Source organism: Vipera berus (genome assembly GCF_964194415.1).
Source record: "Vipera berus genome assembly, chromosome: 3".
Lineage (NCBI taxonomy): Eukaryota > Metazoa > Chordata > Lepidosauria > Squamata > Viperidae > Vipera > Vipera berus.
Window position 1 is genome coordinate 123,436,970 of NC_138204.1, and position 17,436 is coordinate 123,454,405.

At 36.3% G+C, this 17,436-nt stretch overlaps 1 protein-coding gene across 1 annotated transcript in view; it reads right to left on the minus strand.

Moving 5' to 3' along the window:
* The window catches only part of RALGAPA2 (Ral GTPase activating protein catalytic subunit alpha 2), a 160,875-nt gene that overhangs the window by 143,137 nt on the left and 302 nt on the right, over positions 1-17,436 (minus strand). Inside the window, exons 2-5 of the mRNA XM_081325243.1 lie at positions 11,245-11,355; positions 8,253-8,302; positions 7,008-7,065; positions 5,655-5,698 (exon numbers count right to left, since the gene is read on the minus strand). Coding sequence (XP_081181369.1) covers positions 5,655-5,698; positions 7,008-7,065; positions 8,253-8,302; positions 11,245-11,355 — 263 coding nt within the window. The remainder of the gene's footprint in view (positions 1-5,654; positions 5,699-7,007; positions 7,066-8,252; positions 8,303-11,244; positions 11,356-17,436) is intronic.

Genomic DNA, 17,436 nt, shown 5'->3' on the forward strand with positions numbered 1-17,436 from the left:
AAGCCGGCTAATTATCATGTCAGTTTAGCAGACTTAAAAACTCTATACCATTCTTATATTATTTGGTGTCATCAGCTGTGTCAACAATAATGATTTCTTTACTTTCCTAATGTGATATGATTATTTTTCTTCTTGTACACAGATATGTATAAGGTACCTATATGCTGTATATAAAATTTAAGTACATCCCAAATCTTTCTTTTGTTTACCAATGTATTTATTTGAAAAAATAAATTGCAAAATCTTTTTGTATATTGTGGATATTGTGGATCCTTTAATAGTGACATATAAAAGTGCCAGTTTGTAACCAGATTAATAACCATACCATCCTCAGATATAGAACAATTCTTGACCTATTAACTATGGATCAAGAAAATAATAATAAATCCAAATATGAACATTTGCCAGGATAGATTTTTACAAGTTTCTTCTTTTGAGTCTGTATTTCCTTATACAGACCAAATTCCTTAAATTAAACAACCATATAGAATAGGCTTATCGCTAACTGGACCATAAATTCATGAGAATTACCAGCGTTTCAAACACCAAAATTATTCAGTCACTTTCAGTGTCTCAATTTCCACCCCCCCCTCTTATAAAATCTAAAGAATTTTAATTACTATTATTCTATCCATTTTCAAACTGTTACAATATTAATCCGTGGTTAATTCACCTTAGCAAGTAAATATTTCTTTGTCAGGAAAAATACGAATTCCTTGCAGAAAAGCTACCTCAAACTTTAAAATATCCAGTTTATGTATATTTTAAACAGTCCTCCTATTGGATATATATCTCAGAACTTTAACATTCCATGATATTATATCTAAAGTGACATAGTATAAAGTTTAAATAGTATAATTTTATATTGGAAATACCCAACCTGATTCTTACAACTATAATTATAAAAACTAACTGTATTCATGAAATTACTATTTCAAAACTAAAAATTCAAAAAAGAAAACTATAGAGATTATATAAAATGAAGATGGAAAATAAAGGTAATAAATAATATAACAAACAACGGCTATAGGAAAAGAAAGTCCTGGATTTAGTTTCGAATCTTACTTGGATTCCAGGCTGTGTCAAGTAAAGCTTAATCTTTCAGCTTTTACTCTACTAAACATTTCTCTTCAAGAGCCACTAGAGGTTGCTCCTTCCCTACACATATAAGGATATTCTGCAGAGGTAGATTTGAACCTGCTCTTAACAGGTTGCCAATATCTTTCCAAATGTTATGTCTTTTTGTTTTTGGTGCCGTGATTTTTTTCTCACAAGATTTAAGCTCTTTAGTTTCTTTCAAGTATATCAACTTAACACATATTTTGTGATCCTTCTTATGGACTGCATTACAACAAGGAGCTCTAAATTAGTTGCTTCTCTTGGATCAATTCCACCAGGAAGTTCACAGGTTATATTTCTTTGCTGAATGTTGCCAACGGATATTCAACTGAACTATCAGTCAATTGCCTCTTCTAAATGCCTCTTCTGATCCAACCTAACTTTCAGGAAGAAAAATAAAAGGGTGGGGTTTTTTTGACCCCGTATGAGTGAGGCATTTTAATGGGTGAAACGGAAGGGGAAGTCTGTTTTTTCTATTTACAAAGCATACTATCTCCCCAAATATGGTTTGGCTAATCTTACTGCTTACTAATTCCTTTTAACGAACAATTCAGATGTAGATTTTATCAGCATACAGAAAAGAACAAACTGCAAATCACTATACAGGTGAAACTCGAAAAATGAGAATATCGTGCAAAAGTTCATTCATTTCAGTAATGCAACTTAAAAGGGGAAACTAATATATGAGATAAGACTCATGACATGCAAAGCAAGATAGTTCAAGCCGTGATTTGTCATAATTGTGATGATTATGGCTTACAGCTCATGAAAACAAGGAGTGTACATAGAACAATATTGGAACTCTGAAAAGGATAAGCATGCATATGTACTCAGTACTTGGTTTGGGCCCCTTTTGCAGCAATTACTGCCTCAATGCGGCATGGCATGGAAGCTATCAGCCTGTGGCACTGCTGAGGTGTTATGGAAGACCAGGATGCTTCAATAGCGGCCTTCAGCTCTTCTGCATTGTTCGGTCTCGTGTCTCTCATCTTTCTCTTGGCAATGCCCCATAGATTTTCTATGGGGTTCGGGTCAGGCGGGTTTGCTGGCCAATCAAGCACAGTAATCCCACGGTCATTGAACCAGGTTTTGGTGCTTTTGGCAGTGTGGGCAGGTGCCAAGTCCTGCTGGAAAATGAAGTCAGCATCCCCATAAAGCTCGTCTGCAAAAGGAAGCATGAAGTGCTCCAAAATCTCCTGGTAGACGGCTGTGTTGACCCTGGACAGTGGACCAACACCAGCAGATGACATGGCTCCCCAAATCAACACAGACTGTGGAAATTTCACACTGGACTTCAAGCATCTTGCACTGTGTGCCTCTCCATTCTTCCTCCAGACTCTGGGTCCTTGGTTTCCAAATGAGATGCAAAAGTTGCTCTCATCAGAAAAGAGGACTTTGGACCACTGAGCAACAGACCAGGTCTGTTTTTCTTTAGCCCAGGTAAGACGTTTCTGTCGTTGTTTGTTGTTCAGGAGTGGCTTGACAAGAGGAATACGACATTTGAAGCCCAAGTCCAGGATCCGTCTGTGTGTGGTAGCTCTTGATGCACTGACTCCAGCCTCAGTCCACTCCTTGTGAAAGTCCCCAACACTTTTGAATGGCCTTTTCCTGACAATCCTCTCCAGGCTGCGGTCATCCCTGCTGCTTGTGCACCTTTTTCTTCCACACTTTTCCCTTCCACATAACTTTCTATTAATGTGCTTTGATACAGCACTTTGGGAACATCCAACTTCTTTTACAATTACCTTTTGAGGCTTTCTCTCCTTATGGAGGGTGTCAATGATGGTTTTCTGCACAACTGTCAAGTCAGCACTCTTCCTCATGATTGTGATTCCTACTGAACCAGACTGAGAGACCATTTAAAGGCTCAGGAAACCTTTGCAGGTGTTATGGCTTAATTAGCTGATTAGAGTGGGACACTTTGAGCCTAGAATATTGCACCTTTTCACAATATTCTAATTTACTGAGATTGTGGATTTGGGGTTTTCATAAGCTGTAAGCCATAATCATCACAATTATGACAAATCACGGCTTGAACTATCTTGCTTTGCATGTAATGAGTCTATCTCAAATATTAGTTTCCTCTTTTAAGTTGCATTACTGAAATAAATGAACTTTTGCACGATATTCTAATTTTTTGAGTTTCACCTGTATATTCATCTTTATCAGAAACGCACAAAAAAATCCTTGGATAATCAGCAACCATAAAGTTGGAGCCATGACTTTGTAGGAGCAAGAAGGGATCTATCTGAATCTATCTATCTATCTATCCATCCATCCATCCGTGTCCATCTTATATGCAACAATTCTTCAAGGGTCACAAAGACAGAATAAAATGTACAAGATTCATGCAATCAACATTCAAACAATTCTGGCACTCCAAAATAGATTCTCCCACACAGACATTCACATTTCCTGACCTCTAGCCTCACCTTTCCTCAATGCTTGGGAGAAGAGTCAGGTAAAAAAAAAGTAAGGTAAAGGAGTCCCTGCAGATTTTACTCTGCTAGTCATTGCCAACTATAAGGGGCGATGCTCATCCCTGTTTCAAGGCCACTGAGCCATTGCTGTCCAAAGACATTTCTACAGACATGTGGCCAGCATGATGTCATGGAGCACTGTTACCTTCCACCAAAGTGGTACCTTTTTATCTACTTGCCCTTGTATGCTTTTGAACTGCTAGGTTGGCAGTAACTGGGGCGAGGACGGGAGATCCCTCCATTGCATAGAGTTTGGGTCTAAAACCCTGGCTGATTTTCCAGCCAATAAACCCAGTGTCTTAACCCCTGAGCCACTGCTCCACCCAAGGGTATGAGCCTGCCAGATATCAGAAGGGAGGGTATTCCACAGGGCAGGGCAACAATGGAGAAGGCAATGTTCCTAGGTCCCACCAGATGACAATTTCCTTCAGGGAAGTTTTCATGGAGAGTGCATGTCTCCATGATTTAATGGAATAGGCAGTTACCTCAAGGAGAGGCAATCCTGCCATTAAACCTTTGTTAGGGTTTAAAAATGAAAAGCAGTATGAATAATACCTAGGAAGAAACTGAGAGCCTATACAGCCAGTAGAGCAGTGATGTAATATGGGCAAGCTGCTGCATTCTTGAAAAGTTGCAGTTTCCAGGTGTTCTGCCAGGTCAGCTCTATGTGTTGCAGTAATCTAATTGGGTAGTGATCAAGGCATGTGTGATGGTGAGCAGGGGTTCCCAATCTGGGAATGGCACAATTGATATACAAGATGATTTTGTGTAAAGACCTCCCAAGCCATGGCTGCCGTCTGCTTCTTGAGCAGAAGTTGCAAATCCAGGAAGATTCTCAAATTGCAAACCAGCTCTAACCAGGGGAGTGTTATCCTCTGAAGAATCATAAATGACACCTAACCAGATCCAGGAGGTTGAAGAACCCAAAGCAACTTTGCTGAAGCCAGTTCCTCCCCATCCAGACACTTACAACCTCTTTGCACAGACATGAATGGCATTGCCTGACCTGCGAGGAGACCAGTATGTATTATCAACACTCTGAAATACTGCAGCCGGTGCTGTCAAATAACCTCTCCCAGTGGTTTCACGTAGAAATTTAAAAGAAGCCACTACGAGGGCAAACGTTAAAACCTCTACCCAACTCTCTAAAAACACTGATTGGAAATGACCACTTAGGAAGGAGTTGAGCAACCACAAAACAGTGTTCTCAACTCTTAAATCTTAAAGCCATTCTGAAGGATACTATGGTTGATGATACTAAAAACCACCAAGTGATCTAGGAGAATCAGGACGGTCTCCAGAGATGATTCACAAGGGCAACTAATGCTGTCTCAGTACTGTAGCCCAACCTGAAATTGACTGAAAGGAGTCCAGATAATTTGCTTCATCAAAGGCCCTCTGAAGCTGAGTGCCTATCACCCTCTCAACAACCTTTTCTAAAAAGGGAACGCTGGAGATTGAGCGCAACACTGTCCAAGGACTAGCCTCTTGAGAAGGTGGCAAACCACTCTCTGCTTCAAGGCAGGTGAAACCATCTCTTCCTGCAAAGAATCTATCCAATCAGAATCCAACTCTGAGTGAAGCCAAGTGTCTTTATCTAACAGAGATCTTTTAGTGCAACCTAATGCCCAAGAGAGGATTCCTTATTCCACCCCAGGCAAATGGTTATCCAATTGTTTCTTGAAAACCTCCAGCAATGGACCACCTACGATTCTGAGAAGCAAGCTACTCCACTCCCAGCTAATCCCTGTGACCCAAGCTTGCAAATAGGGTCACACCTGGAGCTTTATCTGGGGCAGCGTACACACACAAATGGGTACATGTGTTCAAATCACACTGCTGCGACTGCCATCTTGCAATGTTTTTGATCCTCCTCCCCCCATGTGGAGATTGCTGCCACAAAAAAAATACAACTAGGACCAAAAAGCAATGAAACATCTCAAAATAGCATATCATATGTTGTTTTGTATCTAACAAATCATTTTCGTCTAATAAACAAAATTTTATAAATATGTGCTTAGAAAAATGAAGGATTTAAAGCAAGCACTAAAATACCTTAAGGCAGTTTCCAGTGTGCAAAAGTTTCTTCAGAATTGACCCTAAAATAAAGAAAAATGGATTACGAAATTTCCACATTAAAGATTAGCTACCATTAGTCATGGCTGATAAAAATAAATGTAAATTCAAGAAGAACTCAGATAGTAATGCTTTTAGTGGCAAAAAATTATTACATACTGCTATGACTACTATAGAATAAAAAATGTTCACATGCATATGGCTCAAAATTTTACTTCGTTTGTTAAATACTTTCCAAATATGTCGTGTAGCCCTTAATGCAGGAAACACAGTAAAATAATGGCCAACGTTACATTTCCTACCTTTGTAAGATAAACAATAGAGAGGTTTTTTTGAAAAAAATCTGATGGTTGTCCTTGCTATAAAAAACTTTTTAATATTTTATCAATCTGTGTAAAATAACTTTCATTCAATGTAACATGCTGGTCCCCACTTATATGAAGGCCTGTATGCTATAGAGCCAGGATATCTGGGGGACTATCTTTCTCTGATGGTCTCTACCCAATAGATGCAATAGAGGTTGCATCTATTAAAAAGTGTCATCTAGTTAGTGGGACCCAAGAAGTATGTCTCTTCTGTCATTGCACTTGCCATTTCGAACACTATTCCCCCAAGGGTAGATTGATTGCACTCCTGCTGTCTTTTGGCTGTTCTTCCAAGTGTAAAGATTGGGAGGTTAAGTGAGCTTGTGACACAGTTTATTGTTGGTGGCTATGTAAATTGAACTAAATAAATAAATACTTTAAGTTAAATAATTACCTGTAAGAAAACGCACTGATCTTGAAGCAATGCTCATTTATCTGTTCTCATAAATTTATTATTCACATTTTAATTTGTGATTTTAAAAAGATACCTTGTAGGGTTTTCCATACAGGTGTTAGAACCTATTGGGACCTAATAGAATTCATTCCAGTTAACTGGGCAACCATTTCAACAACAAATACATTTCCAAACTGTTGATTAAAACCAATACATTTTGTTATAGATGATGCATGTTATCATCACGTAACAGTTTAACAATTCAGATGCAATGATACCTGAACTATCATTGGTTTCTTTACTACAGCAAACCAATTGTTCAAATACCAAACTAAAGAGATTATAAGAGATTATAAAGGTTACCTTAATATCTTCCATTTGACATTTTAACATATGAAAAAGCAATCTAAAATGCAACCATTGCAGTATAAAGCATAAACTATCACATGTCAATCCAATTTGTTGTTTCCCATTAAGGGACATCTTTTTACCTACACTATAAGGTAAAATGGGGAAACATATCAATCTGGACTTAAAATAAATAGCCTAAATCCAAACCTGAAGTATACTTACCTATGCTATGAAAATGCCATCGACAGAAAATTCTCTCAGGTAATAACTGTAGTATCCTCTGGAGAAGTTAATAAAATTCATTGTTTTAAATTTACATAAAGCAGCTTCTTAGATCTAATGATTTAGTCTAATTTGCATAGTGCACAGTATAATCCAATGTACTCAAAACTGAAACCACAGAATTCAACAGAGATTATTTTGAAGTAAAGAGCTATAGAATCCTCAACTGCAAAGGCAGTTTAAACTTAGAAATCAAGCATCAATGACAACTAGTTGTACAGAGTCACTGACTAGATGCACACATTATACTCCATGAGTTTCATAATGCATTATTTATTAAATAAGCCAAAACTGGGTTCATTCTTAGTTTAGACCTCTAAATTATAATTCACAAACCACAAAGTTAGAATCACATAAACAGAGCCAATTAATTTTATTATCATTAAACATATAAATCACTCTACCAATCTGTTTACAAATCAGTGGAACACTAGACTTGATCAAAATCTGAAGCTTTAGATAACCATAGGTAAGACTGCTGGCATTTTCCTAGAACTCACGAGATACTCTGATTTATTGTTTCAAGTCTCAACGTTAACCTGATTCCTAAGATAATACAACAATATTCCTATTTTTTTTAAAAAATGAGCAAATATTTATTGTTCATATTTATCAAAGTATTTGTGTGTTAGCAACATTTCACAAAGGCAGCCAAGTGACTAATTTATCAGATATATTTTCTTAGTCAGATTCAGACACAACTTCTCATTAATGAAACAATCAGCCTTGTCCTGGTGAATTAGAGGCAAGAATTTCTACTTAAACTTCTTCCATTTGATCATGCCATTATTCATGTCGTTGCCTCATATTTTGACCATCTAGGTATCTACTTTAATAGGTATCTAGAACTGCTCACAGAGCTGGTTGATAGCTTCATAAATGTTCTGACTAGAATATGCAAAATGGAAATCTATATTCTTGAAATGGAAAGTTGTCTGCTTCCAAACTTTTGTCTTTGTTTTCCTTCTTTCTCTTAATTGCAAAATTGCATTCCACATATTGTCTAACAACAGGCTGGTCTAATTACATTGCCATATTTTTATCATTTATTTAAACAATTAAAAGAGAGGGACCCCCACTTCCGATACCTAGGATCCTACCATTGTGCTTGTAAGAAAATATAATGTGTTTATAAAGAACCATATAACTATAATGCTCAGGTTTTTTTGAAAATGGGTAACTTACTTCAAAAAGAAAAAGAATGGAATCCAACTCTTCCCTTTGAGATTTATTTCCTGAAGGGCAGAGAAAAAGACAATATCATTATGCATAAAGACAATATCACTGATGACAGAATTCCACAGAAGTACAGCATTTACCTGAAATAAGGACTTTTTTTGCACTTTAGCAGTAAAACGGGGGGGGGGGGGCTGTCACATTCACAGAGATTAAAGTAAAAGAAGCAGATAAACATTTTCCCCCCTAAACTTCTCTCGATTCTTTAGGAGGTGATATAGGACAGAGAAATACTTCAGAGATGCCATGAAGAGTTTTAAAGGCCAAAAACAGCACTTTGAATTGGACCTGGAAGCAAAGTGGAAACCCTCATGGAATACAGGTATAACGTGCCCTTCCAGGGGTACATATAGCCGCACATCCCACTGCATACTGCATAAGCTGAAGCTCCCAAATATTCTTCAAGAAGAGCCTCATGTAAAGTCCATTACAGTAGTGCATCTAGGACAGGGGTGTCAAACTCAATTTCATTGGGGGCCACATCAGCATTGCAGTTGCCCTCAGGGGGCCGGGTGGGTATGGCCAGGGTGGGCGTGGCCTACTGGGTGGGTGTGGCTAGAGTGTGTATGGCCTACTGGGTGGGCATGGCCAGCTCTACATCGTTCGCATCAAGGGTGCCTTATGGGGGCCTGGGCAGGAGTGGGACAGATCTGAGGGTCTCTGGCAGAAGGAGGATCTCTGGGCCAGGGCCAAGGCAGTGGGGGCTGTTCCCTCACTGTTTCCAGGATGGCTTCACAGGCTGCATGAAACCACTTCGCGGGCTGGATCTGGCCCCCGGGCCTTGTGTTTGACATGTCTGATCTACGATGTCATCCAGGCGGTCATCAGGGCATGAGTGACCATGAGCAGAACTTCCCAATTCAGGAACAGATGCAATTGGTGCACAAAACAGAACTGGACAAAGGCCTCCTTGCCACAACTGCCACCTATTTGTTGAGCAGGAGTCATGAGTCTAAGAGGACCCCAGATTGCACACTGGGTCTGTTTGGGGCAATGCAACCCTGTCCAGGACCAAAGATGGCCTAGTCCCTGAACTGGAGGGCCCCAAAATCTATAACCATTCAGTCCTGCAATTCCAGGGTGATAACGTTAGCTGTGGTCTCCAATTCAGAGTAAGGTTCCTAACATCTTAGAGACTATATTCAACTCATTTTGTCACTCTACATCCAAGATTTGTAGTTTAAATACTGCTTTAGCTTGATCATAACTCATGGACAAAAAAAGTACAGGTCCACACTTTGATCAACAGGCTTCACTTCCAGACTGAAGATGGCCTGGATGTTCTAATTATTCATCTTGGAGTTTGGGACAATCACCATAATCTTCTGATAATTGTTTAGAAAATCCATACCAACACAATTTTGAGCAATGGCTAACCAGTGTCTATAAGGGGATCATAGCTTCAAAATTATATGTTCAGGAAGCTTATGGTACAATAGTCAACAATCTCCACTCAACTCTTTTTAAAAAAAATTTAACCATGGTGACTAATACTTATATTTGTACTTTTTGTTTTGTTTTTAATAATTCATTCAGATTTTCCTCTACAACACTTTCTTTTAATAATTTGTCATACATTTTTGGATAATCTTTGTCAGTTTTTCAATTTTAAACTCCTTTAAATTACTTATTATATTTATGCTTTCATTCTTATGAGATGACTAATCTTGAAAAGGATATTTCCTAGTTTCTACTTTCCTCGGCGAGAAAGGATTAAATTAAATTAAATTAAGGTCTAAAGGATTAAACACTTTAATTTAGCTAAGATATTAGTGAAGTAAATATATAGTAGAAATATCCAATATAAAGCATTTAGTCATACACAATAAAAGAACAGAGAAAAAGCTTTAAGGATAAAATTAACATCCTATATTCTTGTTTCCTAGAATTTGATATGAAATTAGAGTCAGCGATGGTGGTTATACAGTTATAAATCTACACATTTCTGGAATGACACTGGAAGTATCATGCAACCTATGTAGTTTTATCTCAGGAATACTGGTACTGATACACTGTTCGAGCTTTGAGGTAGAAATTTTCATCGCATAAATGCTATTCTCTACTAATTTAATTATGATATGTATATATTATTTTAGTTTGTTTTAATGAAGCAAAAAAAAAACCCAACCCAGCCCAGATCATGATTTAAACACAAACTACTGTATGTCTAAGATCGTCACTTATTTCCAGGACTGGTTTGATGGTTTACTTCAAAAACTGTGTCCGGCAATTAATAAGATAATGATTAATATAATCATTATCTAGTTCCACTAAAGTTCAAATTGAATATATATTTGTATACTTAGCTTGTCTCAAAATGGTGCCCAACACTTAAAACAAAACAGTTATATGGTTAATTGCCATATGCTCATACTGAAACAGGTTGTGCACACTAACTCCTTACTATATTAAAAAAAAAGCCTTCTTAAACTAGATTGAGCATATTAAACTTCTCCGTACATGTCTATTACTTGAATCAGCAGGAGAGGCTATACTGAAGGTTTTCCTACTCCCAGAAGTTTACTAATCTAGACAAGGCCTTCACTTGCATGGAATCCAAATAACAGAATGCATTCATCAGAGAGATGTGCATGGCTCTCCTCTACCAGTACTTAGAAAAATGGTAGAAATTTCACTAAGCTTTGAATTGTTAAATTGTTAACACTGATTCTAATAATATTGATGTTTAATTTTTCACAATTTAAATTGTGTTAAAAATTGCTAAAATGCATTTTTATTGCTGTAAGCTCCCTTGTATGGATAGAAAGGCAGGATAGAAATTTAATAAATAGTTAAACCATTTGCAAACAATCTCAAAGGCAATTTTTTGAAAGGTTCTAATGATCTGATTAATTGCTAAAGTTATTTTAAATATACAGTTTTATATATTACAGAAAATAAGATAGTATTAAGCATCTTAAAGACAACACACAGTAGTTACCTTTTTGTTTCAGACTTGTTTCCAGTGTTACAAAACTTTCATAGAAGACAAGATAAATTTGAGAATAGTTGATCTCAAAGAACTGTCTGAGTTCACTTCCATCTACAGCATCTATACAAGAAAGATTAAAACAAAAAGTTACTGTATGTGAAAAATACATAAATTATTAAAATGCATAAACAAAATAATGTAATAGGAAGAAAATACTGGAAACACAACCATATGACTCAAACACTAGCATTAAAGAACAGTATTCAGATTATCTGGAAATTTGGAATTGTCTAGTTATTTCTATATTTATAAGTAAATTCCATTTTAAGGTAAGAATTGAAAATACTTGAAATTTCTGCTCATGCTACAAAAATTGGGATCACAATTAAAAATAAGGTATCTTAAATTTTATTTTATTATGGATTTAATTCACTTTTATATTGCTTTACAAGTTAGTTCCATGTATTCACAGTTTGCTTTGGTATTTCAGCACAGTAATGGTCCGGTGAATGAGGCATTCAATAAAATTTTCAATGGATACAGCTTATTCAGTGATCTGAGTTGTTATAAATGAGTCATGCCTGATGTATCTCCACTAATGTGTACAGTTTCTTCAAAGTTCCACCTGTTATAGTTGCAGCTTTTATGTTCTTCCACACCCTTCTTTCAGCATAAATAAGGGAAAAAGTAAACTCACTCTTTATTAAAGTTACAGTTACTACCCCAAGCAACTGGGATGAAAACACTCCTGGAACCATGCCAAAGTGACCACTCTCTGAGACTCAGTTAGAAGAGATCAAGTTGACCATGACCTTAACAGAAGAGTTAAAAGAAAATCAATTCCTCTCTTTCTGTTTTTAAATCAGCTGAACTAGCTGCCAGAAGGAGGAAACTGAGGCACTCAGTGTAGCTCAAGACACCATTGTCATGCCTGATCTGTTCTTTCACGGTTACTTGCAGGAATAATTTTGGACTCACCACTTCCCTGAACTAGTTCTTTCACAAGCCATGATTCCAATTTTAATTCCAATTTATTGAATCCTTTGACAAGTAGAAAAAAAAACACAAGCAGAACTTAGAAGTATATTCAGTATTCACTTGTTTTTCAACTCTGGATCCCTTGTCTTAAAACAAAGCCTTGCAACAGTCTACATTACCTAAAATACCTTATCTGTGTAAAGTAAATCAGCACAAAAATCCTCTGAATGCTGTTAAAAGAGGGAAAATAACTTCGGCTATTGTGTGGTTTTAAAATTTTAATATAAATATCTAGTCATGTATATCTTCCCCTCCTATCACTTCAAACTTTGCAATTTGTTAACAAATTGTGTACTTTCTTATAAAACACTTAGATCTGCTGGAGGATGCAATCAAGAGTTGTGATTAGTAACACTTCAGGTCTTCTATTATCATAAACATACTTTAAGAGCAAGCAGAATGAATAGGAAATTGCTGCAAATTATAGGAACAGTGTTCCGTAAAAGCCAAATGTACATTTTATTAATCAGTCTTTGTAATGGAGACCCAAGGCAGAAGTAACACTGAAAGGAAAGGAAGTTCATTTTGACCTTGCTAGCATTTTTACATGATTCCATTTGTCTGAATAATTTATGACTGCTAACAAAGAAGGAAGTACGGATAGCACTTCCTCTCATTTTACAGTAACTAAAAATGAATGGAATAAAGACAGCCAACCAGTCTTATAAAGTTCGGGTGAAAAGATACAAAAATTTGGGGTGAGAATACCAAAATCTCACATGAGTCGCTGATCCTCTCAGATGTCAAATATTACCACACACACACCCTTCTCTCTCTCTCCACTCATACACATATACATGCATACCTATACATACATGTATACACATGCACACAGTCACGCAACCATAATTTTATAATAGGATCCTCAGATTACTTATTGGGTCTATCAGAAAACACTAAGGAAATAGCTGAATAATAGGAGAATTCAACTTTCCTGATATTTGCAGAAATATTACAAAAGATGTGTGTTTATCAAAATCTATACACAGACACAACAGGACTAAAATTACTCTAAATATGCAGCTTTAAATATGCTAGAGCATAAGCCTCAACTAACACTGCAGAATGTATTTCTAAGCATGCACTCTACACTGTGAATATGTTAGCTCTACCATATATGATTGTTATCCATAATTAAAGAAATTCTAACAGGAAAACAAAAACCAGAGAAATAAGGCCCAAAGTTAAAAATAGTTCACAAAAAGGAAAATAAACCTGAATGCATTCCTTTTTGATTTCCAAGTGTCCCCAAAACCCAGCATATTAATATTAACCTGTATAGCTAATTCCATAATGAAAGTGGTATTCCTGATAAATTTTATTCTTGCTATTGAAATTTATTTATCTGCGTAAGAAATATATTTTACTACTTTTTTCATATTTCTCCTCTTCATAGCCTATCAAGAGGAGGCAAAAAGCATCTGCTATAACTTGACATTATTTAGAATTTAAATTGTAATTTTTTGTTTATTTTGAATTATGAGTATACAGCCTGAATAGCATACTTTAATTATATAAACTGAGAATCTGAGGCAAGTGGAAAAGAAATAGAAAAGGTGTTAAGAAAGATTATTAGCTTTAGAAACAGAGATAATTTCTGAAATTCTCTTTAAAAAAACAAAAAATCTGAAGATTTAATGGAGGGAGAAAACATTCTAATCATAAACATGTAGTTTTACCATCAGATTAAAATAATTTAGGATACAGTTAAATTCTTGTAAATTATTTATTAGACTTTCTTTTTCAAAAATATGAATATGTTATCAGACAAATAATACTTTTTATGATAACTCAAAAGGAAGGACAATCAAAATTGGGGCGGGCAATTATTATTTCCAATTCTTTTACTACTGAAACTTTTACAGTGCTTAATCTGTAAGATTTCTTTTTTAGTTTGGTTCATTATTTTCTGAACGTGTTTCCTCAACAGTAGGTAAAGCTACACCAATAACTGAAATATAATACTGCGTAATAATTGCCTTTATCAAGGTAGAATTTACCCACAGCTTCTTTCACACTAACATACAATGAATTGGTACAGATGCCACTTTTAGTGCAAGTTTAAAATAACAGTACTAATAGCAACCACCATCTTATTTTCAGGCAAACGTTTTTTCCAATATTCAGGACTAGAAGGAAATATGGGTATGTATTAATCACTGGGTTATATGACAGGAGTAAAGAATAAGATCTGAATTCTAAATGTTTTTTCCTCAAATACCTCAGATCTTTAGACTTTGAATAAAATGCTGGGAGCTTCAAACAGCCCATTTCAAGGTCAAAGTACCCGCCTGCAACTAAACACAGGTTGAAATATTTTGCATGCCCCTCTGACATCTTAGTCAGCAGATAATAAACAGTAATTACAGTTCAGCTACAAGTCCAGCCACTTTTAGTAGAAGTAGAGGCTAAAACTGCACAGTTGTTGTTCTTAGCATTTATCTCATCTGGCTCCAGTGGCTGCTTGTTTTTGCACTGCACTCACCTAGCTTTTAGGGTGAATCTATCTCTATATATTATGTGACAAGGAGTTTCTTTCTCCTCCAGAATACGATACGGATGAGGAGGAGTTACAAGCCATGTTGGCTTCCATTCCTCAGGGAAAACTAGAACCTGAATCATCTCACGCTTAGTCCAACACCTTAACCATTATATGATATATAGGGAATAAAGTCCAGTAACATATAACATCTACTTGCTAAAATGTACAATTTACATTTTAATGAACGGATCCCAGCATTTTACTAAAAGGATAGGGCAGCTCTTAACTCATAAAAGTGTATCTATCTCTGCTTCATAATACTTCATTATTTTGGGAATCTCTAAAAACAGCACAATGTTGCTTTTATGAGTCACATCTTTTACATCAGTTCGAAGAGTTTATTATTAATCCAAAAATGGACAGATTTCAGGTTTATAGTATTAATACTGTTTTTAAATCTTTAAGAAGTCAGAAATTATAAGATCATTTATTCACTCATTATTAATTTGATGCCCCTTGATTCCAGCAAACTCCCTTTCCTGGCAATTTCCAGGACTTTATAACTTTCAAGGGTATATATTTAATAGTGAGTGGTTCTGTTGGTCTATCTGTCACCTTATCACCTTAGCAATGAAGAGGTTAGTGGAGACCCCAAGATTTTTGGTCTTGGGACTCATCGACCATTTAATTCCAAGATTCTCCTGACAAGTGAAATTCACTTCACTACAATTGTTTTAGCATATTGTTTTAGCAGAAGTTGATAATTTTCTTGATCTGATTTTCAACACAGGAAGCAATAGTTTATATAGCATTAGAAAAGTTGTCTTTTGTCAGCGGCCAACATATCTGAGAAGTTTAGTCCATGCCTCCCTCTGCAGGCATGAAGACTAGATTAGATCAAGTGTATCCTAGGGGTGGGTAGATCATGTAGATTTCAGAGTTCTGAGGGATATTCTCTCAGGCCTGGTCCTTTCAGTAATCAATCCCCCAGGCATTTTTGGATGCAGCATCTCCTAATTGCCCTCTGTCCAATGCTAAGCCCATATGTTTTACAAGCTTCAAAAAGACATCAACAAGCAATTTGGCCTTCTATATTTGGCCCATGTTATAAAATCAATTGCCACTCGAGTCAAAGCAAGTTCATTTCTTACAATTCAGAAGGGGTAGCAAAATATATTTATTTTTTCGGGTCTTTTGACACTACTACTATAATTTATATTTTATATATTATTTTTAATAGTCTTTAATTAGTATTTTTCTCCAAAGCTGTTAATGGAGTAGAATGGTAATAAATCTATCTAAATACTTTAAATAAACATCAGCAAGATGCTAGATTTTATAGAAATGAGGCCATCATAAGATAATGACATTTTCAATTCATGAGTGAAGTCAGAAGCAAGGAGAGTGAGGCTTGTTCCTTGAAAAGATTTTAGATTACTATTTAAAAGGATTTTCACAATGCATATTTTAAAAGGTCAAAATTAAAATGTACAAAAATAAACTTCAGCAATCAGTAGAAGCTGCTACTAAAAGTTAAAGCTATAAATAAGAGGTATCACTTCAGTATTGAGATGAAGAACTCCCATGGTAGAATGTTATCTCCCTTCACAAAATTAATATTTTTGCTTCCCCTTTAACAGTATCTTATGTAACTTCCTGGAATAACATTGTTTTATTATTAGAAGCAGATAAGGTGCAGCTGAAAAATTTTGCTTTTTTGCTGTTTTTAGTCACTAGAAGCATTTGTTTGCAACGAATGAGAGAAAATACTCAAAATAAAATTAACACTAATGCCGAAAACCATCTTGTTCAGCTTTAACATATTGGAAACTATATTACTCAGTGAACTGATACTTCCAGACACAAATTATTTATTTGTCCAATATGGTCCCTGTTAAAAATGTGTGGGTGGGTGGCTGGGGAATCACTAACAACCTCAGACAATACACGAAACAATTTCCTACTGTATATTCTCCAATGATTCCCTGTACCATTATGACACTGGTAAATATCCAGTCATCAGAGGATAGAGAAAAGAAATCAATATTCTGCTTTGAAGTTTGAGATCACGGAGGATCCTGTACTAGGATACCATGGCTTTTAAATTTTACATTGCTATCCCTTAACTTAGTAAGCTGCACAGCTTGAACTGCATAAATAAAAATGCATCACCAATTCTCCAGGCTATTTTGCTGTACCTAACCTTAGAACCTAGGACTGATTTTGGCATTTTAAAATAGAAGGGTTTTTTTTAAGCTGCAAGAGAAATTCTGGAGCTGGGTTTTTTGTTTTGTTTTTGTTTTTAACAAGAAGCTGGACGGCAATCCAAAATCAAGGAGGGGAACGAGAGAAGGAACATTGGTTTGTGCTTCAATTGTAAGCCGCCCTGAGTCTTCGGGGAAGGGCGGGATATAAATGGGATTAAAATAAATAAAAATAAAATAAATAAATCAAGCGGCGCACGGACGTGGGTTCTAAGGCAAAGCTTCAGGCAGGCATGAAGCTTTTTTTGAACCAGCAGCAAAATTCCACGCGACAATTGCTCGGCTGCTATTGCTAAGGCTCCTGCTGTAAGCCCTTACAGTACCATCAGCCAGCTGGAGCAGAGTAACCGCCAGCTGCTGCTGGTGCAGGAGGGCCGGGAGACACACGATCGCACCTGAGACGCCCGCCTCCTGAGA